The sequence below is a fragment of the Mycteria americana genome, chromosome 1 (genome assembly GCF_035582795.1).
Source record: "Mycteria americana isolate JAX WOST 10 ecotype Jacksonville Zoo and Gardens chromosome 1, USCA_MyAme_1.0, whole genome shotgun sequence".
Classification (NCBI taxonomy): domain Eukaryota; kingdom Metazoa; phylum Chordata; class Aves; order Ciconiiformes; family Ciconiidae; genus Mycteria; species Mycteria americana.
Genome location: NC_134365.1, coordinates 15,307,325 through 15,334,254, shown reverse-complemented (window position 1 = coordinate 15,334,254; position 26,930 = coordinate 15,307,325). Strand labels below are relative to the sequence as shown.

Sequence of the window (26,930 nt, the reverse complement as noted above, 5' to 3'; positions counted from 1 at the left end):
TGGTTATTTTCAGCCAAAATACAGCTCAGATACCCCATTAGCCGTGTTGTCCAAATTTCTCAAATGAGAGCAAGGAGACTTCTTTGTCAGGTTGCTTTGCTTGTACAACAAGTCCAAAGTCATTAAGGACATTTTTTGAAGCAGTACTATGCAAAATGAATGGTCCAGCAGTATTGCCATGACTTTTTTTCTGGGTGAGTTTCCATCCTTCCATACTTTGCCTAGTGTGACAGTACCAAGCACACATGAGGTGATGTCCTACCAGCTGACTCTGTATTGACTGTATATGGTATTTTTCATTTCCTGCTTTTTTGATATTAAAAAAAAAAATGTTGTCAATGAAGGGGTAGCTATATGTTATTAAGTGACCTAAGTTTGAGGTTGCGTTCAGGTTAGGTAAGTAATTGCTCTGATCATATCTACCTGTCAGAAATACTACATTTGCGAATGGGTAGGAAAGGTGCCGTATGGCTTTGCAGTGGGAGCTGCGTTACATAATTACAGATCCTGTCCTTCATTGTGTTCATGATTTTGACTTTGGATGAGCTTTCTGGTCTCAGTGTTCTACTGAATGATAATGCATGTGTTGCAAAAGTGTGTGCCTAATATGAATGATGTGAAGAGGGCTTTAAACTAAAGTTGCCCAGGGAGGGCAACCTCAATCCATCCTGCTCCTACCAGTTTGATGCCAGTGCCAGCAATAGAAGCCCAGAGCCTGGAGAAGGATCACAGGTCAGCAGGAGAGCACCTGAAGAGCAGCACGAAGGAATTCCAGCCAGTAAGTCAGCTTCATCAGGGGCCCAACTTAAATGCCTCTATGCAAATGCATGTAGCATATACATAATAAGGAATAAACAAGAGGAGTTAGAGACTTGTGCGCGCCTGCAGGGCTGTGATCTTATTGGCATCACGGAGGCGTGGTGGGATGGCTCCTATGACTGGAGTGTTGGAATGGAAGGATATAGGCTCTTTAGGAAGGACAGGCAGGGGAGACGAGGAGGGGGTGTCGCCCTCTATGTCAATGACCAGCTCAAGTGCATGGAGCTCTGCCTGGGAATGGACAAGGAGCTGACCAAGATCTTATGGGTCAGGATTAAAGGGAGGGCAGGGACAGATGACATTATAGGGGGGGTCTGCTACAGGCCACCTGACCAGGAAGACCGAGCAGATGAGGCCCTCTATAGACAGATAGAAGCAGCCTCATGTTCACAAGCCCTGGTCCTCATGGGGACTTCAACCACCCCAATATCTGTTGGAGGGACAACACAGCAGGGCATAGCAATCCCGGAGGTTCCTGGAATGTGTTGATGATAACTTCCTTCTCCAAGTGACAGAGGAGCCAATGAGGAGAGGTGCTATGCTGGACCTTGTTCTCACCAAGGAGGGGCTGGTGGGGAGTGTGAAGCTCAAGGGCAGCCTTGGCTGAAGTGACCATGAAATGGTGGAGTTCAAGATCCTTAGGGCATCGAGGAGGGTGCACAGCAAGCTCACTACCGTGGACTGGAGGAGAGCAGACTTTGGCCTCTTAAGGGATCTGCTTTGTAGAGTACCATGGGATAAAGCCCTGGAGGGAAGAGGGGCCCAAGAAAGCTGGTTAATATTCAAGGATCACCTACCTCCTCCAAGCTCAGGAGCGATGCATCCCAACAAAGAGGCGATCAGGCAAAAACTCCAGGAGGCCTGCATGGATGAACAAGGAGCTCAGGGACAAACTCAAACACAAAAAGGAAGCCTACAGAGGGTGGAATCAAGAACAGGTAGCCTGGGAGGAATATAAAGAAGTTGTCCGAGCAGCCAGGGAACAGGTTAGGAAAGCTAAAGCCCCAATAGAATTAAATCTGGCCAGGGATGTCCAGGGCAACAAGGAAAGCTTCTATAGGTATGTGAGTGACAAAAAGGAAGACTAGGGAAAATGTGGGCCCTTTCCAGAAGGAAACAGGAGACCTGGTTACCCAGGATATGGAGAAAGCTGAGGTACCCAACTACTTTTTTGCCTCAGTCTTCACTGGCAAGTGCTCTAGTCATACCACCCAAGTCGCAGAAGGCAAAGGCAGGGACTGGGAGAATGAAGAACTGCCCACTGTAGGAGAAGATCAGGTTCGAGACCATCTAAGGAACCTGGAGGTGCACAAGTCCATGGGACTTGATGAGATGCATCTGTGGGTCCTGAGGGAGCTGGTGGATTAAGTTGCTAAGCCACTATCCATCATATTTGAGAAGTTGTGGCAGTCCAGTGAAGTTCCCACTGACTGGGAAGGGGAAGCATAACCCCCATTTTTAAAAAGGGAAAAAAGGAAGACCCGGGGAACTACAGGCCAGTCAGTCTCACCTCTCTGCCTGGCAAGGTCATGGAGCAGATCCTCCTGGAAACTATGCTCAGGCACATGGAAAACAAGGACATGGTTGGTGACAGCTGACAGGGCTTCACTAAGGGCAAATCGTGCCTGACAAATTTGGTGGCCTTCTACGATGGGGTTACAGCGTTGGTGGATAAGGGAAGAGCAACTGACGTCATCTGCCTGGACTTGTGCAAAGCATTTGACACTGTCCTGCACGACATCCTTGTCTCTAAATTGGAGAGACGTGGATTTGATGGATGGACCACTCGGTGGATAAGGAATTGGCTGGATGATGGCACTCAAAAGAGTTGGTCAATGGCTTGATGTCCCAGTGGAGACCAGTGATGAGTGGTATCCCTCAGGGGTTGGTATTGGGACCGGCGCTGTTTAACATCTTTGTCAGTGACACGGAGAGTGGGATTGAGTGCACCCTCACCAAGTTTGCTGACGACACCAAGCTGTGTGGTGCAGTCAACACACTGGAGGGAAGGGATGCCATCCAGAGGGACCTTGACAGGCTTGAGAGGTGGGCCGGTGCGAACCTCATGAAGTTCAACAAGGCCAAGTGCAAGGTCCTGCACATGGCCCAAGCACAAATACAGGCTGGGTGAAGAATGGATTGAGAGCAATCCTGAGGAGAAGGACTTGGGGTTGTTGGTTGATGAGAAGCTCAACATGACCTGGCAATGTGCACTTGCAGCCCAGAAAGCCAACTGTATCCTGGGCTGCATCAAAAGAAGCATGACCAGCAGGTCAAGGGAGATGATTCTCCCCCTCTACTCCACTGTCATGAGACCACACCTGGAGTACTGCATTCAGGTCTGGGGCCCCCAACATAAGAAGGGCATGGACCTGTTGGAGCAAGTCCAGAGGAGGGCCATGAAGATGAGGGCTGGAGCACCCCTCCTATGAAGACAGGCTGAGAGAATTGGGGTTGTTCAGCCTGGAGAAGAGGAGTCTCTGGGAAGACCTTATAGCAGCCTTCCAGTACTTGAAGGGGGCCTACAAGAAAGCTGGAGAGGGACTTTTTACAAGGGCGTGTAGTGACAGGACAAGGGCTAATGGCTTTAAACTGAAAGAGGGTAGATTTAGATTAGATATAAGGAAGAAATTCTTCCCAATGAGGGTGGTGAGGCATTGGAACAGGTTGCCCAGAGAAGTTGTGGATGCCCCATCCCTGGAAGTGTTCAAGGCCAGGTTGGATGGGGCTTTGAGCAACGTGATCTAGTGGAAGGTGTCCCTGCCTGTGGCAGGGGGGTTGGAACTAGATGATCTTTAAGGTCCTTCCAACCCAAACCATTCTATGATTCTATGAATGCAAAGTATAGTAAAGTAGTATTAAAGCAAAAATGAGATGTTATGCTTTTAAAAGCCTTGCTCACAACTGAATCGCTGAGCTAGTTCTCTGAACTGGCACTGAAAGAGCGTTCAAAATATTTTGACCTCATTTGGATGGAATTCTGTGCAAATACATCTTGCAGATCTGTGTGTACCCACAACCTTCAAACTGGAGATTTCTGACCAGTATTCTCACAGAGACTGTTGCAGGTGTGCTCTTCATTCCTCCATCTGTGTAGCTCTTGCTGACGGAAGACCTGCTTTTTCAAAGTTGTGGTCAGGTTCTCCATCTCAGTGGGTGTTGTTTAAGTTTCACAACGTGGTTACCAAACTCTCGAACGGGCTTGCTCACAAGCAGTCCAGAACACTCTGCTTAGTAGTAAACAGCACACATGAAGACTGCTTAGCCTGCAAAATAGAAAAGATTCTCCATCTGTTTTATATCCACTACTGTCAGATGTTGTAGATAATGTCTCTATTTAAAAAAATTACAATAAAAACAGGCCTTTCTTTGAATTAGTTTAGGGTCTATAGAATTTCCATGTCAGAGGTTGACCTCCAGATGTGTACATAAAACACCTCAATCTTTTCATGTGTCCTGGCTAGTAGATTTTATGAAGGACTACTTGGAATGCATGGGACCAGGATTCACCTGAGGTCTTAACTTGGTCTTTTGCTTTATGGATCTCCATTTGAGCCTAAGGTTTTTCACTGCCTTTTGCTTGCTAATGAAATAATCTTGCTCACTGGGAATAGCATTGACTATGAGAGTAGCAGAGCTACAGGTTCTTGTATTAGCTTGTATTTATGGCATAAAGTGTTAAGCACAGAGATTGTGTTGTGTCACAGCAGCAGCAGACTGTCTTTTTTCATCATACCATTTGCTCATCAATTTTACTTATTTTTTAGAAATGAGGATGGAGATGATGATGATGATAATGTTTTTAAACAAAAGCATCTGATAACGGTGCCCTGAGTGTGCAAAGCAACTGTGTTCATGTGTGCACAGCAACTTTCAGAATACCCCCCCTTATGAATCTGGCTTTTAGGACATTGTATGTTTTGTCTACATGGAGTGCTCTCCTCAGCTGGGCTCTGCTAATATGGGTTAGCTTTGTCTAGCCACCAACCCACATGTTTGATGCAGCTTTCAGGAAAGAATAGTCTTGCTTTATTTGTATTGTCTTTAGTATGGGAGTAGCCAGAGATTCCAGGATTACTTGTGCTGGAAGCGTACATAAACAGAGCCATGTAAGGACTCTACCCAAATAGCATATAAGTGAAACAGTGCAAAAGAGGAAGAAATAACTCAGTGCTAATAACCTTACAGTTCTGTTTCTTTTGGTGTTATGTCAGTGAATAAGTAGCATTGTAAGCCAGCAGCCTGTGAGGTGAATCTTCTAATTTTAGATGATTCAACATGGCCCAGTTCTTGTGCCCCAAACAGGAAAAGTACCTCTTCGAATCAGATTTAAAGGATGAAAGGGAGTATTCTCAGGCCAGTACCAGTCCTCTGCTCAGGTGATCTGAGTCTCAGAGTCTTTAAGAAAAAGAAAAAAAAAAGGCAGAGGGGAAAAAAGAGGATGATACATATCTTTGGAGGCTTATAATCAGTGCACGCACAATGTGCTGTGAAGCTAATGAAAGAAGTTAGATGCCAGTGGGCTTTTCCAGACTATGATAGAGTTGTTTGCTTGTTCTGTGCTAAGCAAAGAATGCAACAAAATGTATCTTAAATTTTTTTCCCAGACTTCGGTGACCCAGGTCTGAGTGACTGTTGCTATTGTTTGCTGTACATATGTAAGATTTGCTAAGGAAATCGCACAGTGCCCTTTCTTTTTCTTTTAACAATATGGCCTATTTAAGTGGGATACTCAGCTGCTCTCATGGAAAGCCAGACACTGGGAATCTCTCTCGACATATATTACATTCTAGAAAATTCTGTGTTCCCTTGCTGTACTAAACCCTATTTTAATTACGCCAACAGGGAGGTGCATCTCGTTTTCACCCAAAAAAAGGAACAGATTTGGAGCCAGCAGTGCCTTTGACAGGATTGAAACCACCCTTGATCATTTAATTTTATCAGGCTGAATTTCCACATTTGCAGTATTGAGAGGGTTGCTTTCTGTGGAGCAGAAATGGAACAGGCACTGCATGATTTAGCATTTCCTAAATCTCAAAAACCATGGAACACAGTACTCCACTGCTGCTGCCAAGAAATCCTGGCAAGATAAGGGAGTTAATACTGGCAGAGGGCATCCCTTTGTATTGCTCCTGGAAATGACTGCAAGCACCATGATTCCACTGCTTTTCCTTGTTTATGCTCTTTGGATTGGAGACAGGAAAAGCACCTGAAATAATGAGTCTCATCATCTGACTTTTGTTGTTCATCATGTACAGTCTTTTTTGAGCTGCGGGGAGGAGATGACTGTGTCACAAGCTAGGACATTAACAAGACTATGTTTTTAACACTTATCTGAGGTGGCTTTTGTGGTGAGTTGTGATTCCTGGAATATCTTATTTTTATAATAAGAACTAGCAAATAGATCATAGCTCTAGATCGGCAGGAAGTCAGAAGAGAAAATTGTACTTGGTGTTTTATCTACCCAAAGAGAATAGAAATGATTAAAGAAAATACTACTGGGGTGAGAGGGAAAGGGGACAGGCAAACAGCTTACAAAATGAGGGAGATGCTACTACAAGGCAAGCAAGCTTACAGGGGTGTTATTATGAGCATTTCTGATCATGTGAGAGAACTTGGAGGGACAGAATGAAGAATGAGCAGGAAATAGTAATTTTGGATGTTAAAATTAAACCTACATGTAAGTGCTTGTAGTTCAGTCCCCAGTTTACTTCCTTGCATGATGTCCTCTAACATGGGGTGGAGAGGTAACTGTCCTTAACTACTCTTCCTGTGTTGTAAGTGGGGAAAAAATGATCATGTCTCCATGGGATCATGAGTATCATCATGCTAGTATGTGCGAGTGGCGCATACCAAAGGTGTGATGACAAGCCTCAGTCTGCACAGAAACAGTATTTTGAGGAAAAATGGAAAATCAAAAATCTGGTTGAGAGAAGAGGAAAAACTTCAAGTCACTATGCACATATTTTTCAGTAGGCAGATACAGTACAAAATGCTGTTATTAATCACTGTACACCCTTTTTGAAGGTGGTGGGTGGACAACCTGAAACATTCAAAAGAAAATGATTTTGCAAAGAAACTGACTTTCCAAAGCAACCACTCAGCATGTGCATGATTCCAAGATCAGAGTACAGCAAATAACAGAAACCTGTTTCCTTTTCAAGCATCCCATGCGTGTCCGTGTTTTGTATATCTGCCCTTTCTTACCAAGCACTAACCATGCAAAATGCCTTTTATATTCTTTCCATTGCCTGGCTCTTCACAGGGAGATGTCCATGGGAGAGCAAACTGTCAGCTGGTGTGCGTATCTCAAAAAGCTTTTTGCTGCTCTTTCCATGCTCCCACTTACCTGCGGAGCAGCGTTCTTAAAACTAAGCCTATTTTTAAAGCAGTTACAATCTTCTCATTCACAGTTCTTCATTTCAGCTGGGGCAGAGAAACTCTGGCCAAGAGCCGGATCTCATCTGTCAAAATAATAATTCTGGCCTATAGCTTGTCCTTTTTCAGCTGGGGCTTCATAAGAGGAATTCAGGGAGGCTGATGCAGTCCAAGTGATTTGTTCTTCCAGTCCTCTCCCAGACAGCCTTCCCTAGGCATGCATCCATTTTCAATCACCAGATAGAGTACACAGCTGTCACACAGTGAAAATGTAGCTATTTCCAATTGTGTGATTAGACATGGATCCATAATATATGATAGTGCTGCCAACAGTTTAGTATTGTGGTAGGTTCATATACAATTGCGTGGCAGGAAAGGAATCAGAGCCTCTCCAGAGCCTACAAAGGCAGCAGTGTGACCATTTATATGAAAGGTTCTCCATCTGCAGATGGAGAAAAGCAGTCTAGACTGTTTCTCTGTGATAACCTTAGGAAAGTGATAAGTAGTGATTGCCAGTACAGTCAGTAAGGACAGATGATTGCCTTGGGCTTTTGTGCCATATGTTGAGTGTGTTGTATCTTATTTGTTATCTCCATATAATAATTGAAATGCTGATTTGTGTTGAGGTAAATGTCAACATGAAGTAAAATAGATGATGGTAATTCAAAGTCGGAGTTTCTGTCAAGAAACTAGTTTTTATAAATGAATACTTTCAAAGGGAAAGTAAGTAAATATGATTAATCTGCATAAGTAGCATCATAGCAATAATAGCCAAATTTAGGTTGAAAGGGATCTCTAGTAGTCTACCTCCTGCTTGAACCAGGGTTAATGTCAAGGTTACATGAGGTTACTCAGAGCCTCATCCAGTTGAGGTGTACATACCTGTCAGGATGGCATTTCCACAGCCTTTCTGAGCAGTCTGTCCCAGTGCTCAGTCTCGCTGAAGAATTTTTTTTCCTCCTGTCTGGTTGGAATTTCCCATCTTGCTGCTCGTGTCTGTTCTCTGTTGTCCTTTCACTGAGAAGAGTGTATCTTGGTCTTCTCTATTACTCTTTTCAGGCAGTGAAGTGCAGCAATTAAATCCCCCCTTCTCCTTCCCTCCTCCAACCTGAACAAACATAGCCCCACCAGCCTCTCCTCCTGCATCCTCTGCTCAGCCCCCTGACATCTTGGAGCTCCTCCCTGGTCTTTCTCCAGTTTGGCAGGATCTCTCTCATACTGGTGGCCCCAAATTGGTCAGAGGTCTGCGGATGCAGATGTGAGTGCTGAGGAGAAGGGAAGTCACTTCCCACTGAGGGCTGGTAACATGCTTGTTACGTACAGCCCAGTATGTGGTTAGCCTGCGTTACCATGAGAATGCACTGCTGACCTGTGTTCAACTTGTTGTCCGTCAGGGTCTCCACCTCCTGATTTTATCAGAGTGTCAGAAACTTATGAATTGGAGACTGGGTGGTTTTATGTACCTACAGTTGGGTGCAAAGTGTCGGTAAGTACAGAAAAGTGCTTAGGAAGTCCACAGCAGCAATGCATCGCCAAAAGTGTAGTTCTGAGTACCAGCAGGAGAGAGCTCTTCTTTTGGTGGCACTGACTCAGTAATGGGACTGCACATGTTTTCTGGTGTACCATGCCTTTGGACATGAGCTTAAAGAGCAGGAGAACTCTGACTGATACAATCCAAAGGTGTCATTATCCTTTTTATGGCTATTTACCTGCTTATTAATGCATTTTTAAGACTGATTCTTTTACTTTGCGGTAAAAACCTAGGTCAAGGATTTATTCTTTTTTAAATGAGGCCAAATTAATTTCATTTATCTTATGCTGTGTAGCCAGTCCATCCTGCAAATACCTAGGAACCTATTACCAGATTGCTACAGATGAACCTGTGAGACATTGTCCTGCATGAATTCTAAGAAGTATTATTACAGATATTTATCGCAGCACCCAAAAGGCAAGGCCGTCTCTGAGCTGTCCCTGTGTGCATCTGAGTCAGAAGTTTCTTCATTCTCGGTGCAGAGTCCTTTAAGGAGAGTCAGGAATGTCTGAGACACTGTGGCTCCAGCCCATGCTGGGCATGGAGTCAAAGCTATACAAAAAGGAAAAAAGAAGCAGCAGCATCATTTTGAAAAGCTTTAGTTTCTCTTCAGCAAAAGGGTGGTATAAATATCCCAAATCTATGGGAGCTTGCAGCTCTTACTATATACAAACAGATCTAAAATTCAGTGTATCGCAGTGGTGTGCTTACTTCTTGTGCAGTTTTTACAGGTTTTCCAATTTAATCTTTTTAGCCCCACGCAGACATATTGAGCTATTAATACTTCATTTTTTGGGACAGGAGCTGTATTCTTTTGGAGTCTACCTCTGTGGCTAAATTCAACTACATTTCCATTGTTTTCCAGGAATCTGTGTTAAATAGTGATGAGTTTCTCAATGTCCTCAGAAACCAGCTCCATCAGCGTGTGTTCCCCTAGGAAAGCTGGTTTGGCTCTTCCAATGAATGTATTCCCATGAGATAACAGAGGGAACATTTGAGGGTTCTCAGTCTCATCTCAAAACAATAACAATATTCTCCATGTTGTGTTTAGAGATCCCTACCAGTGATCTCTTCTGGCTACTCTAAAAATATTCTTCAGTTTAAATACCTGGTAATTTATGAAGTCCTTCAGATTTTTTTTTTAAGCTGTAAAGTGAAAACTCTCAATCTTGAGTTTGAGAGTAGAATACAAAAAAAAGTGAAGGACTGTTTATTAGTGATAGTGACTTTGGAAATTAAATGCCCATTTGTAGCATCAACAGAAATGTCAACAAGGGGCATTCTTGCTTTCTTGGCTGTTGTGTGTGATTGCAGTGAATTATTTTGGCTATAGCCCACTTGGATGACACTGCAGTTCACAGCTTGAAAAAGGCAAGTGCCCATAAATAGGCTAAATTTACAGGTGATTTAACAACTCCAGATTATGAATTGGAACAGAAGAGTGTATATTTTCAGGAGACAAGTATTTTGTAGTAAATGTTCTGATGGAGTGAAATCCCCTCCTAGAGCTGTGCCAGCAAGCTCTGCCTGATTTTTGGAATGATTTTCTGGATCAGATGTTTTCCCTGGCCTTGGAGATGGAAAATAGTTTGATGTTTAAACCACCTGGAAAGAATTAGATTCCTGTGGCTGCTTGGGTAATTGGTGATCCAGAGCAGAAAGAGAATAGTTTAACAAATTAGGCTAGATGAATCCATGTTTGTACCCAAGTATGGGCTCTCACAATTATTTCAGTGCTTTGCAGCTTTTAATATGCATTACAGTCATAAAGAGAAACTCACTTTTGTCCTGACCTAACAAAGGGTTAGCATCCCATCAAAGCATTGCGGTGGCCTGAAGGGGTCGGTCATCATGGTGTCTGCTCTGGATTCCTTCCTCAGTGTCGGTCTTAGTATTTTACCCCATGACTGCAGTGTTTACTTTGATGACTTCTGATTCAACAAAAATACCTTTTAAAAACTGGTCTAGATTTAGAGTCATCAATGAAGCTTACCCTGTTTGCTAATTTCAAGTGATTAATTATAGTTATAAATGGATTTTATTTCTGATTCAGACTTTTTTATTTCAGTCCCCAACATGCAATCTCTGACAGGTAATTAGCCTTCAGATACAAGTGTAGCTCTTTATTACATATTTAGAAATACCTCCCAGCTTCATTAGCTTACACATATTTAACATGATCAACAGCCAACACATTAGTATGTTAAAACGTGTTTTACACTGATGCCCCCTTCACACTCCCATGCAGCCAATCTGGTCAGAATAACTTCCTCTGCTGCCGGGTGTTGTTCGCTGCCTCCTGCCACTGGGGACTGGTGCTGAACTTTGCAACACGACCGAAATACTCTCTGGTCAGCCGGTGGAGCCCCAGGGGTTGCTCATTGGGGAGGGACCATAGTTCCACACTCTTTGTCCATCTCCTTTGTTCATCCTAGTTGAGTAGGCAGAAACGCCTTGGGTTTGGGTGTACTGGCCGTTGCCAAACCTCCAGCTTCTCGTACTGTCGGGGTGTGCTCGGGGTTGAACATGGGGCTCTCTCCAGAGCCTGGGTTCATGCTGTCGTTGCACTGCAGGAATGATGGACCCCAGGTGAGTGGCCTCTTCTCAGTCTCGGATCCAATTGTAGGCCTTGAGCTTTGAATGTTAATTCCCTCTTGGTTCTGAGATAGTTGTGATGTTTTGCTGACATCTTAAGATTAAAAACAGTATTTCTGAAATACCCATAAATATGTCTGTTATGTTATAGGCTTTTGAGCTAGCGACTGGGGATTATTTGTTTGAACCACACTCTGGTGAAGACTATTCCAGGGATGAAGGTATGAATCTTTTGAGATATTATATGAGTTTCTGTATATTTTCACACTCCTCTTCTTAAATTTCCAGTGAGTTTACAGTGGGGTTAAGTTTTGTATTTGAGTGAACTGTTCATACACATTGTTTTCAGAATATAAATATTATTTTTTTCTTTTTAGTTTTAAGTTCCATCACTAGCAATGGGTGGGCAAAAACTCCCTTCTGCAGATACTCATCTACTTAACAACTGTCTGAAGGAATTAAACTGCCCTTCTTGTAAGATTGCATATGTGTGGAAACCTGATTGAGAATAACAACATTTTAGTTTAGAAAAAAAATGACAAATTTGAACTTTGTAGTATTTTCTCTTTATAAAAGTGACACTGGAATAATGTTTACATTGTATATTTTTATTTGAATTAGGCAATTACTAATTTTTTTAAAAAATCAGAATTAACTCCTGCTTCCATCTGTATACCTGTCCATTTTCATGCTTGTTTGCTTGTAAATGCTCTTTGCAGTGGTAATGTGGGCATCATTCATTGTTCCTAAATGCTACTAATGATGCCAGAGCTCTGCTGATCCTGGAAACCTCTGCATGGATTTGCTGCAAACATTGTTGATTTGAAACTATTTCTGATTTTTTACTAATTCCAGTTTCTTTCCTCTTCTTTTTTATCCCATCCTTTCCCTGCCCCTTCCACTCCCGTATCCTTTTTTTCTCTCCCTCATAGACCACATAGCACACATCATAGAGCTGCTAGGCAATATCCCAAGGCACTTTGCTCTATCTGGAAAATATTCTCGGGAATTCTTCAATCGCAGAGGTAGTACCTCTTCTTTTTGAAAGGTGCCGTGATGCAGACAGAAGTGGAATTGCTGTTGCTGGTTGTAGCATGTCCCACTGAGGAGCATTTCCTGAAATCACACAACAAAAATTTATTTTTCAAAAACAAAACGTGCAGGAATCTGTGACAAATTTTTTTTTTTTTTTTAGCTAAACATTCTGTAAAATAACTATTGGTGCATTTTAAATTACATAGCAAAACTTGTTTGTAGCAGCTGATACTCAAATGTTGTTTTGAGAAGGAAGTTTTGCTGAAAGCATCTTTCCAAATTAGCCACTGAGCAGTGTGCACGTGTCTTTTTTACCAGGATCAATCTATTTCTGTCTGTACCGGGCCAGTGTTAGTGTGTGCATGCAATGTACTGATTAAACTGTTGTATGTTTCTGTTTTGCTGGCAATGTTCTCCAATGCAGACCACATAGCATTGATCATTGAACTGCTGGGAAAAATCCCTCGAAAATACGCTATGTTGGGGAAATATTCCAAGGAGTTTTTCACCAAAAAAGGTAACGGTATTTATGCAACACTAATTTAAAGCATAATACTATCCAAAAGGAGAATATGTTCATTTATGGGTACTGAAGAAATATATCCGTTTAAGTGGAGAGCTCTTATTAAAGAAGAATTTTGGTGTAAACTTGGCTTTCTGAGAAAAGCCACAATTTGCACTATTCATTTCAATATTTCATTTAAAATTCATTTTGGGATGTACTCAACAAAGTGTGGCTGTTAACAAATGTCTGTGTGAATCTGTTGTCCAATGTTCATGTAAATGTAAGGAATCAAGTGATGCGTAGCTTGTAATGTGGTGGAAGTCATCTGTCAACTACTTTTGATCATATATAAATGGTCCAGCAGGTGCTACTGATAAGGAATAACCAAGGTGGGAAGGGAATACCTGGGTGATAGACACACAGCTGCATGCAGTCAGTCCTCACACTCTCCTAACCTCCCTGAAGAGAGAGCATGCAGAAAAGATCGCTCTGTGACAGAGCGATGGAGAAAGCTGCTCTGCTGTGCACCATGCCGTCTCACTTCAAACACTCTGAATTACCGTAATGCCCAAGTGCCGCAGCCATAGGCGATGACTTAGCTGTGTTTGGCGTTGTACAGAAGTACAACCCCTCTAAAATTAAAACCCGTGTCAATTGCTACAAGAAAGTGAATGTGAGCAAATGCACTGGGCTTTACGGTTCTTTTATCTTTTTGTACTTTGTCTTTGCTCAGGCTGCTCTTTAAGACAGGTTTTTGACACGTGAGGGAATGTGGTGATGCTTCAAGTGTCTTTTGTCCCGTCTGTGTATGGGACAGCACTGTGTTGTATCGAGGGACAGGGTATGTCAGGAGCATCCCATTACGTGGTAGGGGAACATCTGGGGTGGTTGACCGCAGCTGGTGAGCACGCTTTCCTGCTGAACAGTGCTGCGGCTTCCCTCTTGCCCGTGACTCCACATGCCTGAGCACACAGCTTGTTGGCAGGGCCAGTGCTGGCCAGCCGACCAGCTGTGTTGGGCACGTGGGGTGCCGAGGCAGTGGTGCTGTGCTGTAAGAGGTTGAGGTCACGAGGCAGTAGACAACCCAGTGATTCTTCCTTCCCTTGCATGAGAGCTGCCTGTTTTGTGCATGGATATTTCTGGTATGGCAGGGACCTCTGCATGCCATCATTGCCTTAAGGAGGATGTAATGGCATTAAACACAGTGTGAAGAAGGGCAACAGTGATGATCAAGGAGGTAAAGCAACTGCCATATGGGGGAGTCTAAAATGCCTGGGGCTTTTTAGTGTGGAGGGGAGAAGGTTGCTGGAGGAATAATAAAGGTTTACAAAATGGGAGGGCAGTGGATAAGCTGAAAATGGAGCTGTTGTTCATCAGCACCCACCATATGAGAGCTGGGAGACACCCAGTGAAACTTGCAGGGGGTGGCTTTAAAACAAGTGCTTTCCTATGCAGCAGGCAGTGAGCTTTGGGAGCCTGCTGCCACGGGGGTTGTAGAGAGGCCGTATCAGCAGGCTCAAAACCAACCTTATGTTAACCAAGATGAACTAACTCAGGGCCGACAGGTCTGTCAATGTATAAAGCAGTAAAAGGGCTGGGCAGGAGGTACCCTCCAGCACCCACCGACAGGACTGCAGCTGCTGGAGTGAGGGCAGGGCCTGCAGAAAGGCTCCCCGGCCCCTCCCTCCCTACCCCTTCCTGTGGCCACAGCCAGAGGCAGGTACTGAATTAGAAAGACCCCCCAACCCAACCCCCCTTAAAGCATATCTCATGTTCCTAATTTTCACTGTGGACCAGATGGGTTGGCATTTTCTAATATTGTCATAGAATCTTAAAATGACCTAAGTTACACAATAACCACAGTGTTTGTGGCGCACAGAAGAGGGCAGTCTGTAAAATTCCCACGAAGTGGAGACTTTCATGTGCTTCCATGAGCGTCTTCCATGGCAAAGTGTTGCTGTTGTCCTCTAGGGCCTGAACTTCAGTGACATTCCTCAAGGCACCATCTGCGGTGAGATCAGAGGCCGTGTAGTACAGGCCTGAGGCTCTTCTGAAAATTACAGGCTGTGGTGTAAAGGTGGGCTTAGAAATCTAACTGTAGGCTCCTATTTTGAAAACATTAGCCTTGGGTGAAAATCAGGAAATCACGATTTGGGTGTTACTGCTGTCTGTAAGCAAGTTCAACCTCAGAGAGAAGCTTTAAACATTTGAATTGTTCCACTGAATGTCGCAGGCATAAAAGGAAAGGTGTTATCAACTAATGAGTTTACAGGATCGAGTCCCTTCTGCTCAGTAGTTGCCTGAAGCAGTTTGTGACATTCAAATAGGAGAATGCATTTAAAAGAGGAAGAACATTTATAAGTTGTTTCTTAGTCACTATAACACAAATGCTCACATACTTTTTATAGGGTCTCTTCTTGATTGAGCCCAGTAATAACTCCAATGAGTCCTTTTCTCTAGTGCCTCCATGGAAGCAATTTTGTCTGTAAAAATGATTATCACATTTTGGCACTAAAACTTAAAACCCTTTTGTTTTTTCTAGACCATGGTCCCTTTTATTTTTCTTCTGGTATTTGCTAGCCTGTTTCCTTGTGAGTTAAACCTGTGTGAGATGCTGGCTAGGTACTGGCTTTGCCCATTGGAAGTTGTAACAAGGAAGAGCACTGCTGCTTATTTAACATCCTGGAAGGGAAGGAGAGGGCTCTCCTCCACCTCCCTCGCTTCTATCTACTGTACTGTGGGGGCCTTACCAGCAGTTCTTGCATTAGTTCTTGGGAGCATGTCCTCAAAATATGTAGTAGCAGATTATATCCCACTGCTGCTTCACATCATCTGTTTCTTACTGTTCAATAATCCATCCCCCTCTTGCCTGGTGACACATCTTGAATTTGTCTTTGACAAATTTCATAGACTAGATCTGTGTTTTTGTATTGCGGTCAGCAGAGAAAGCTTTAAATAGCATCTTCCCCCTCACAGGTCCTTCAAATTCCTTTAGTGATTTCCTTCGGACTTAACATTTATTTTTCAGAAGGTCCATTGCTGCCTCGGCTTTGGCCATAGGGGTTTTCCAGTTCTGACAACTCCATTGTCCTCTCCAGATATTTCCTGTGTGCTTCACTATCAAAAATCTAAATAAAGAGCTTCTGTTAGGAAGTTTTCACTTACTATTACATTTTTAGCATTTCTTTGAAAATTCATTTTAATGCCCTGAATACTGACTGTCAGACCGGTGGGCCTGTGCTTTTCATTTCTCCCTTAAATATAGGTACTGTCTTGCTGTCTTCCAACTACATGGTACAAACCTCATGAACTAGGTGAAAGTACATGTTGCCAGACACCTCTGTTTCCTGTGCTGCTCTCCAGCACTTTAGGATGGAAATGAGATGGACCCACCACATTAAAATAAATTGAGTTTTTCATCCACCTCAGTTGTGTTAATTGCCTTTTACTTACCCTGTTTTGAGTCCATGGTCAGCATCATGATCTTTATTGAAAACTGAGGCACCAGTTTAATTCTTGGCCCACACACAGATAATTTTTACTGCATTCCATCTTCTTAAATGCTTTTACAATCCTCACGGAGTTTCTTGTGGAAAAATTCAACCTGTAGTGCTAAAATAGTTTGTTCCTCAGCAGAAAACCACTACAGAATGTCGTGCTGCCCAGGGTGTGCTGGTCTTAGCTTGGGTATTTCAAGTTCAGCCTCCACTTCACAAAATAAGGAGCAGTATGAACAAACAGTATGAACTCGCCTTCCACAGTGACACCAGGAGCCTCATCTTGCAGTCTTACTTCATACAACCCGAGGGAGAAAAGATGTCTAAAACTACATAATTTGAATAGAAAGGTGAAGACAGTGCTGCACGGGAACACACACGCTCCCCCGAAGTTAGTCTAGTTTGGTAAATTATTATGGCAACCCTTGCAATGAATGCTGTAAGCTGGAGAAGCTATGGACACAGCCTGATTATTTTTTTTTTTTTTTTTTAGCCATTTTTTGCTTGCAGTCAATAACAAGTCAGTATTTTCTGTCCCTTTTTGGCAATACTTGAGTTTATGCATTCTTATTAGAAAGTTTACTACCTGTTCTTGTTAGTAGTCCCTGATACACACTTCTGGAAACCTTCAAAAGGGTAAGATTTTAGCACTTAAATTTCAGAGTTGCACAAAGATTTTAAGGGGCTGAGAGTGAGCCTGGAAATGAATACACTTCTCCGAGATGTGCTGTCCTTTCTGTACATTCATACTGTGGGACAGTATGGGTCCAAAGCAGAGCCTTTTTTGTTTGAGTTGCGGGTGCTGATGGGACACACTTGTATTGTAAGTGTACAGACATAAACCGGCAGGATACGCCCTCTGCTTTCATTCCTCTCTATCTCAGCACCACTCCTACCCTGCAAGATGGAAAGGAAAGAGGACAGTGGGCCAGCTGTGGGCAGCACATCTTGAGTTTCTGTTACCAGCAGGTCTCTTCTTTCTCTTGCAAGCGATCGACTGTTTGCACACTTGCTCTTTTGGGGTCTTTATGATAGCACCTGGAGAGCTGCTTTTTCAAGTGTTGCACCCTGCTTAGAACCTTCTGCTATGGCCTGAGGTAGCAGAATTGTGTCCTGCTGGGCCTGTGGTGGTTTTAATCTATTGTATTCAGATGCTCAGACTCTCAGGGCAGTATGAAGACACAGGTTTCTTCTCCTGCCAGGGAACTTCTGTAGCCACAGGGCTGTAACTCAGACCTGCGAGCTGATGTATGATGGCATTTTTATGGGCAGTAGATTACAGCCAGGGACAACAATCAAGTTGCCAAACCACTTTGCTTAAAAATAGTATGGCCTGCGTGCCCCCATACCGTATGGTGTAGTGTGCTTGTCAAGCTATGGGTGAGTCATGTTCAGCTTCCAGTATTGGGTGAGAACCCATCACCCTGCTCAGTGGTTCAGGGGACATCACAGAATCACCACAGAGGTCTCTGAAGTGCTTTTTGTAGCATCACATGGAGATGACTGGCTCAGATATATGCCTGGGAAGAAGGGAGGCAGCAATGGAGGAGCAGGGGGCAGCCAGAAGAGTCTTTCTTCCCCATCATGCCAGATGACCTGTGGGTAGACTTGGCTAATATCGCTGGTTTGAATGGCAGAAGGGTTCTTGCCTCTTCATTCATTTTGCTCTGCAATGCATTGCCAGGTTGGCCATATGCCCCCTCTTTGATGGAACTCAAATTCTGCAGCTGCTGCCACCACTTGTGTTGGTGGTGGGTCGACGCAGACATAGGCAGCAGCAGGTGCTTCCTTCTCAGGAAGGACTCAGACCAGACCTCTCGGGTGTGTTTGCCTAGGAGATGGAGCAGAACCTCTGAGTACCAAACCTCTGTGCTTGGCTTGGTTTGCAGTGAATCGCTGCTCTGCTGCGTTGTCGGCACGTGCCGCGTAGTGAGGCAGTGACTTGTATTGTCGAGGCCTCCCTCTTAGGATTGGAGCAGTTTTTGTAAGATTTGGGTTTGTTGGCTGACTAAGAGGGAAAGGCCTGCAGTGTTCTTCGCTCACAGCATGAGCGTGCGTGTGAATGAGTGCCTTTGTGTGCAGCAGACAGAACGAAGACAGCAGGAAAAATCAGAAATGATGCGTACAGCAGACTCCAGGTGTAACATCAGTTTGCTGTAGGAATGATTTCTTGGTTTTGACATCGGACAGACTCGTCTCCTTTGAGGACCTCACACAAGCTTGCAATGTGCTGCCCTTCCTAAATAATGATTCTCAGCCTGGTCAAGGTGCTGTGAATGCAGAGTGGGAGAAAAACGAAACAGGGATTAGTTGCTAGCAGGGATAACAAGGTATTTTTCTAATGCCGGTAATATTTCTGTTCACAGGAGAACTCCGACACATTACCAAGCTGAAACCTTGGAGTCTTTTTGATGTGCTTGTGGAGAAGTATGGTTGGCCTCATGAAGATGCTGCACAGTTTACAGATTTCCTGATCCCTATGCTAGAAATGGTCCCAGAAAAACGTGCTTCAGCTGGAGAATGCCTTAGGCATCCGTGGCTGAATTCTTAGCAGAATCTTCCAGCTGTAAAAAAAAAAAAAGCCAGCAACCACTTTCCAATGCATCGGACCTAAATGGTGACTGTCACAAATTCTTTAGCAGGATCACACGTGAGCTGGCTTCAATCCTCAGACCTTTATTTTGCTTGAGGTACTGTTTGACATTTTGCTTTTTGTGCACTGTGTTCTTGGGGAAGGGTAGTCTTTTTGTCTTCAGCTAGTAGTTTACTCACCCACTTTCTTCAGAAAACACTTAACGTGTCTTTAAGCATTGTTTCTTGTGTTGTGTGGCATTCAGATGTCAGATTTTTGAACAAAGGAAACTTCCCCCCATGTGTTTTGGCAAGTTTTGTAACTATTTATGAAAAAAAAAAATATTTTAGCTGATGCATATTATATAATTTACAAGCGTAAGAAATTTATCAAGTCAGAACTGAGTTATGGCGAGGAATTGTACAATTTTATCTTCTGGCAAAGGGATGTCATCCTTGTATTATAGTGTATGTAAATGCACCCTGTAAATGTTTATTGCCATTTAAATATGGGACTAGGGACTCAATTTCAGAGTAAAGCGACTAAGTTTTAGAGAGCTTTATAGCAAACCAATTGCATGTAGTGGACTTTAAACTGCTTTAAGGAATTGTGTAAACTTTCTATTCTGTAGCAGTTCCCGTTCATTGGATTTTAAACAAAGTGGCTCTGGTTTACAGGATTTCATTCCCCAAACGGCACTTTAAAGGAAGGCTAGACTTCTTTCTAATAAAGTATGCATTATCATTTAGCACTCCCTTTTAGAACTTTTGCCTATTTTAAGTGCTTTTAAGAAAAGAAAAATAGCAATTTCCCTTACAATGTGATAGTGAAGACATGGTACCATATGGTGTTGCCTTTTTATAAGCACTGTAAGTTGTACTATACCTTAAGAAAAAAAAAAAAAATTAAAAGTTGAGCATGAGAACCACTCTCTGTGTAGAAGTACTGATCTTTTGCAACAACAGCGTGTGCTTGGAGTCAGTTAAGGAAGGATATAGCTGCAGATATTTACAGTGCAGTGGGTAAAACAGTCCAAGAAGCAAGATCATGCTCATTCCATTCATAGCTTTACATGTTTCTAAAAAAATTGCACTAGCTTTGTTTTTTCCCATAACTAGACATACGGTTGCCCCTTGTAAGTAAGTTGCACGCAACAATTACGTGTTTCCTAGGAAAAAAAAGCTGCATAGGCTGAAGCTTATAGGCAATACAGATTGTAGAATGTACAGTATGGAGGTGTGTTTTGGCCTCTTTTAGAAGTCAGTGGGATGAATGTAAGCTTACTTCTGATCTTCATGTAACTACGGTGCCACTTTTTCTTGACTTTGTCCATATGAAATTTATTCACATGCCTTTGCAATAACTAGATTGTGAGAAGATAGCCCCATGCTGTAACAATAACCAGTTGTTGAGGTGCTTGCAGTTGTCTAATTAAAGTGTTTTGTTTTTTCAGACAGTGTGCTGGTCATTGGAATCTTTGCTAGCCATGACTCCAACCGTTTCTTTGCTAGAGGTCCGTGTCGGGGGGGTGGGGTGTGGTGGGGTGTGGTGGGGTGGGGGTGGGGTTTAAGCCTGGCCAAAGTGAAAAGCAGCTGTGTCAATGTATAAAATACGTCAGCTGGTGTAACTCAAAGCGTCCTGGAGGGTAGCATGGCACAAGGGGCTGTCTGTGAGCGGTTGCTAGGTGAAATATGACAAAACCAAAAGAGTGTTTCATACAAGGTGTTTAACTACTGTAAACAAGCAATCGATGATGCCATCCCCGATACGCTGGTGCAGCTGCTTATCCAAAAAGAGACTTGCAAAGCCACCACAGAGTGTGACACGCACACATGGCTCAGGAGAAACTCATCCACGTGCTGAGGCCCTGCCAGCAGCTGGGTTTCAGGACTGCATGCCTTCAGCCTCTGCTCCCCAGGCACTTCATGCTGGAACTGCTTTTAACGGCCACAAGGGTGACACCAGTGAGAAGGACAATGCCACAACGGACTGCAGAGCTAGACGTAAAAATTAGTTTGGCTTCACACCTGGACTAGCCCCTGGTAGTGCCTGGTTGCTGCAACTAATCAGAAGCTTGTTCTTGAATACATAGAAAATACAAGCATGTGAATGAAGCACCAGTTCAAATGCAAGCCCAGCAAGGTGAGTAACCTTACAGCGTTACCTCTGCCCTTTGCTTGGCCATGGCGATACAACAACTTGGGGAACCTCGCATAGTACCGCTCCTCTGCAACCCCGTGTGTCTGCCCCTTACGCTGCCCCGAGACTGCGCCGCGTACAGTGTGTACCTGACATACTCTCTTGTATTTGAGACCATGTAATGATCTACTTGGAGGAGGGTCGGGACCACCAGATTTGAACTGTGGGCTATAGAGGAGGGTGCAGATCTTGTCAAAACCAGTGTCTGAGCCATAGAAGGGGGGTGGGTGGGTGGGTAGGTTGGCTTTTCTGCTGTTGGTGATGGCCTAATCCTGTTCTACTGCAAAACACGGTCTATTCCATACAATGTGCATTTTGCACAGCCGGCAGTTGTTCAGGGAAGTATTTCTAGTGTACTGCTTTTACTAATAAAATTTTTCAATAATTACAGGCAAATTACAATTGAAAAGTAGCCCAAATGTTTTTCTACATGTTAAAAAGAATTACCACCTTTTTTCCGTGAGTAGGAACAGCTGCTTCCCATCCTGTCCCATTTCAGGTTCTCTCGCACACTGGTTTTCTTCTCTGGTTCTGAGGTAGAGCCTTCAAGCACAGTCCTGTTGTGGGAGCAGAACTTAGAGCAGTCACTGCTGAGAGGCAAGGATGCTATCACACACCAGTTACGGAATAACTCTGCACCTGGTAAGTAAGTGCCACAGCACCATCTTGGCTGCTGCTTTTCAGCAGCAGGAATAAACAACTTCCTTTAATTAAAAAAAATACTGCTATATGGTTCATACTGTTTCATACCTCATTTCAGCACCACTCGCTCAGCTCTCCTTTGATGAGGGTGGGGTGCGCAGGGCTGAGGAAGGCTGCATTACAAATACCATTTAGCTGATTTTTAAGCTTTCTGGGAAGTCTGACAAGGTTTCAGTCCCCCCACGCTGCACTCACAGGAGGTCCTGAAGATCCACTAGAGGAAAAGGGGAATGTACTGTAGCATGCAGGTGGCACCGTGGTCTGCAACCATGGTCAGAATAACACGTCTGATACAGCTTCAGTGCACAAGTGTACAGGTAAACAATACTCTGTGTAACACATTGCTACCCACCCGTTAACCCATGGGTAAACTGACATGAGCCCCTGCTCTGCTTGGAGCGATTTTTCCTCGCCTCTAGACTCAGCAGGGGAAATACCCCCCCCTCCCAGAGCCAGTTCTGCATCTGTCTGTGCTACAGAAATAAACCCACAGGGAAGGGAACAGCCTCACAGGGCGTTTCACATACTTACAGCCACTTCCCTGAAGACATACCACCCTTTCAGGACAAGGAGTTAAAACTGACATAGTTGTGATTTATTAACATGAATTAAAATGCCCAACCAGTGCTGCAATGTGACAGTATATTAAAAAAAAAATTAAAGATCATATACTGTACTACTTTCACAAAGATCACACTTTTTTTGCAAAAGACTTATTATATACAATACTATATCAAATGAAGGAAGCTTTAAGCAATTTTACAAGCAAAAGAAATACAGTATTTACAGCACTCGTCAGAGACATTAGAAACAGTCTATACATTAAATTACATTTTCTGCAAATAACTGATGAAACAAAAAGCCATGTCCACACCAAAACTATAAAAATTTGTATTGCATTGTTTTCTATCTCTATGCACACAAAGAACTGTTGACAGAAGAAAATGAAAAAAAAAAAAAAAAAAAGTTGTTAGTGCCATCACTTAGCCTGTGTACTTATTTAATTACATATGTATAAAAGTAATATAGAAAACATTCACTAAATGAATTTAACTGCAACAATAAAATTTTAAAGATTATGCAGCATCAAACCTACTGCCAGAAAAAACAGCTGGAATGTTCACTTACAAAATAAAAAGAAATACCTAATACTGGCTTAACAGCACATTTCAGGAATTTTAAAAAGCAAAAAATGGAAAGAATACAATGACGGAGCACTGGTGTTTGCTTTTATACAAAGTATCATGTACAAGCTTTAAAAAGTACCTTGAATAGGTACATATGATACACAGTTTATATTACAGAACATTTTAAAAATGTTTAGAATTAAAGGGATCCGTTTTAGTGCCACCCTGAACCATGGTAATTGTTCTGAAAAGTGGGTGGCACCTGTGCTCTGTGAATGGGGATCTGTCCAGGCACCGGCGATGCCTGCTGCGGCCCCTGCACTCCGTGGGGCAGGGTTACGGAGCCAGGGTGCGGGCAGAACCCCGACGCGGTGGGTGTTGCAATACTGTTTGGTCCTTGAGGTTGGATGTGAGGACCCTGACCGGGGAGTGGGCAATGAGGTCCTGTTCCAGCAGGCTGATGTTGAGGTCCAGGTCCTAACGTGGTGTGATGTGGGGCTTGTGAGGAATAGGAGGACACGCTCGTGTGAGCGTTTGAAGGAAAATGGGGGGGTCCTTGGTGAGATGGGTGGTGCAACCCTTGTGCTGATGCTGGGTGATGGCCCGAGCCTATAACGTTGGAGGGTGGGGGTGGAGGCGGGGGCGGTGCAGAGTTTACAACATGCTGGTGTTGTGCTTGCAAACCTTGGTGTCCAGTTGAAGGATGGGGAGGTTGGTGGTGAGGGAGAGGACCTGGTGGCGGAGGCGGTGGTGGCAAATGGTGACCAGCAGCTTGAGAGTGAATGTGCGATCCAGGAGCTACTGCCACGGCATGAACTGGACCGACAACGTGTGCTACAGAGTGCTGCTGATGAGTACTTTGCTGCTGTACAAGATGAGGTCCTGGAGCAGGTGGTGGCGGAGGAGGAGGTGGAGCAGCAGAGGCCGATGCCTGGTGATGAATACTGGGGTTCTGAGACGGCAAAAAATGCCCTGCAGTTACGTGGTGTCCTGGCACCGTTTGCTGACCCGCAGTGCCAGGAAGTGCTTGATTTGGTCCAGATGAAAACACAGTCTGTTGGGGGATGCTGCCCTTCAGCTGACTGTAACTCTGAAAGTTTCCAGAGGGCTGCTGGTTTTGATAGTAAGTAGAAGAAGGGGGTGGGGGAGGCGGGGGAGGTGGTGCGCTGCTGTTCAGATTTTGTTGGTTAAACTGGCTGTAAGAAGCTGAAGATTGTCCCGAAGTTGTCTGAGTAAAGAGGGGTCCGCTAGCCTGCTGCTGATTACTAGGCTGAAGGGTTGGCGCTGTCGGGTAGAAGTTTCGGTGTGTTTCCCTCTGGGGCGTTCCAACTTGAGGTGACTGTGGATGATGAGGTCTGTATGGAGATCCCAACTGCTGTGAGTGAGGCTTTGGTGAAAGATAACCGTGCTGCACAGGCGCGTGAGGGGTAGAGGGCTTCGGGGGATTTTCTACATGAGGTGAAGGGGGGCAATGCAGCTTCAAAGGTGCGGAAGGCAACTTCTGTGAATGTGACAGTTGCTCAGCAGAACTGCGCAGATGTGATTGAGATGGATGATTTTTTGAAAGTGCTTGGACGTTGTTTGTCAGCTGTTTTTGTTGCAGCTCGGATTTTGGATGATTCGCACTTTCGGCCTCAGGTGCATTAGCTGCAGTTTCCCAGTGCGAATCTGGTTTTGTGGGTGTTTTCCCAAGTGACTGCGTTGAAACTACAGGACTCGGTGAAGAGGGCTAGAATGAAAGTCAGTCAGTCAGTGCAAAACACTCAAAATACTCAACTACACATGCATTAGAATGAAAAGAACTTCTTGGAATATTGTTCTCTCCCCCGATGGTGAAAAATGTTGAGGCACAGGATATATATTTGGTGTAAGAAAAACAGCGACAGTAGAAAGCTTAATCTTGGCATGATGCTATTTTAGCAAGTATATATCAATCATTCTTGAGAGTCAAAGACTAGCAAGTGTATTTTAAAGTAGTAACAGAAATATGACCCATAATGTCGAAGTCAGAATCTGTTATTTGTTAAAAGTTTTAGATTTCTGAGTCAGAAAGAAATAATTCCAGTCAAGACCATTTACAAAAATAAAGCCCTTTTTAGAGTGAACATTTTAAAACTGGCATAGTGCAAGCAAACAGACTAAACACTGCACCTGAATTACTTCACTTAACACTGTACAGGCAGCTGCTCAACATCTTTCTCCTTATCAGTGCCTCTACCTAACATGGCACAAGCAAGCTCCTCTGAAGGGGAGAAGTACATAAATCACGGTACTACTGCCCGCTCTTCAGCATTCAGCCTGCAGAACTGCAGTGATACTGACTCCACTGATACAATCTCTTCTGTGTCTACAGAATAGAAATAGGTACAGCTACTGAAAGAACAGAACGTACACCAACTTTTTAGCATGTATGGACTACCACCAATATTCTCACAAATGTTTACCTATGTTAAATTACTGCAGGTAGGTGAACATGCCTGGCATATGTAACCTAAGCAGTAAATCACGAGATTAACATTTTTTAAGATAAATCAGAGATGTACGTACATATTCATATGCATATTACACAACACACACGCAAACACACATGCACCTGCACACACTGTGCATTACCTTGCTTGCTTTTGACGGACTCTTACAAGTTTTCTGTGAAGTATCTGGGGACGGACATTCAGAAGTAGGCTCTGGATTTTCAGGATCAGGTTCTACAGATATAAATCAGAGATAAATATAAAAGTGGGAAAATCAAGCCTTTTGCAAAGATCACTAAGCACTTTACATTTGACTTTAAAAGAGCTATTAAAGTTGTTGCAAGAGACTTCAATATGTCAAGTGTCATACCAAGGTCATCTGCTTACTGACCTTCCATAAATTCAGTGAAAGAAGGGACCTTAAGCTGCAACTGGGAAATGAGATTTGAATGAGATGAAGGTGGAGACTGAACATGAGACGGTGAGCATGGGCTACAGGGTGATTCTCCCCCTACAGATGAAGCAGACCCAAACACAGTATTAGAATGATTACGGACTACCATGGGGGAACTGGTTAGATTTGTCTACCTTCGACATCGTAAATCAACTCACCACTGTCCTTGTCTTTCCTATGATCACTGAGAAGTAAAGCTCGCTGATAACTTCGTTCTCTCACTTGTTCCACAGAGGTTGATGCAGTCCTGGAAGAGAGGCAAGTTTTAAGAGGATGTATGTACTCCCACGGACCAAATTTAGGACAATGTATATGCAAATACTGGGTCAGAGAAAGTTTAGTGTTGACTGCATGTAAGAGCCAAACAACTGGCTGTACATAAGGAATGTGATTTGTTAAGTATTTTGGATCTATTGTCTCCCACTTTAAATATATTGATTTCCTGCAACCGTGTTACATTACAAGAACTGACAAGTCCTCTTAATATGGAAACATCATCTGTAGAACTGTGGGGTTTTTTTTTTTCTTTTTCTAAACAGTTGGAAAGTCAAAACCTACACTTCAAAAAATAAAGGTTGCAGGTACTGCTTCATATTCTCCATTTGTAGAAAACTGTCTTCTTCCAAAGCTGGAAATAGGGGTTTTTTTGTTGTTGTTTTTTTTGTTGTTGTGTGGTTTTTTTTTGTTTTTTTTTTTTGTTTTTTTTTTTTAAGAATTTGCTCTTTAATACTGGATCCATAGTTGTAAATGCTGCACAACCACAAATATATCTCTGTTTAAGCTTCTACATTTAATTTGCCAGATAGCGGGTATGAAACAAACAGTCATATCTTCTCTCTTATAATCAATTACATCTGACAATCACAATCTGATCAAGAACAACATAAATGACAGCACTCTAAAAAACTCAGTTTTTCTTTCGGGGAAGAACATACAGCATTACTCTACAATACTGGTGTACTAAAATTTTGGTGCTGTCTGCAGGATTACTGCAAAAACTTACTAATAAATTCTTCCCTGTTCAGCCTGTTCTCCACATTCTTTA

General features: G+C 43.4%; 2 protein-coding genes across 9 annotated transcripts in view; one reads left to right on the top strand and one right to left on the bottom strand.

The window, feature by feature from the left end:
- The window catches only part of SRPK2 (SRSF protein kinase 2), a 157,099-nt gene extending 136,711 nt beyond the window's left edge, over positions 1–20,388 (top strand). For 3 of the 5 annotated variants that reach the window (XM_075491660.1, XM_075491680.1, XM_075491673.1), the window contains 3 exons: positions 11,475–11,544; positions 12,783–12,875; positions 18,727–20,388. In XM_075491660.1, the coding sequence (XP_075347775.1) occupies positions 11,475–11,544; positions 12,783–12,875; positions 18,727–18,911 (348 nt within the window). In that variant the 3' untranslated portion in view covers positions 18,912–20,388. Of the gene's footprint in view, positions 1–11,474; positions 11,545–12,255; positions 12,349–12,782; positions 12,876–18,726 lie in introns of all 5 variants that reach the window. The other 2 variants (XM_075491688.1, XM_075491666.1) reach the window with 2 other exon arrangements.
- Positions 20,389–22,406: 2,018 nt separating this feature from the next.
- Positions 22,407–26,930, bottom strand: part of KMT2E (lysine methyltransferase 2E (inactive)) — a 63,751-nt gene continuing 59,227 nt past the window's right edge. For 3 of the 4 annotated variants that reach the window (XM_075491625.1, XM_075491630.1, XM_075491642.1), the window contains 4 exons: positions 26,044–26,132; positions 25,823–25,942; positions 25,574–25,665; positions 22,407–24,689 (listed from right to left, as the gene is read on the bottom strand). In XM_075491625.1, coding sequence (XP_075347740.1) covers positions 23,175–24,689; positions 25,574–25,665; positions 25,823–25,942; positions 26,044–26,132 — 1,816 coding nt within the window. In that variant the 3' untranslated portion in view covers positions 22,407–23,174. The remainder of the gene's footprint in view (positions 24,690–25,573; positions 25,666–25,822; positions 25,943–26,043; positions 26,133–26,930) is intronic. The other variant, XM_075491637.1, reaches the window with a different exon arrangement.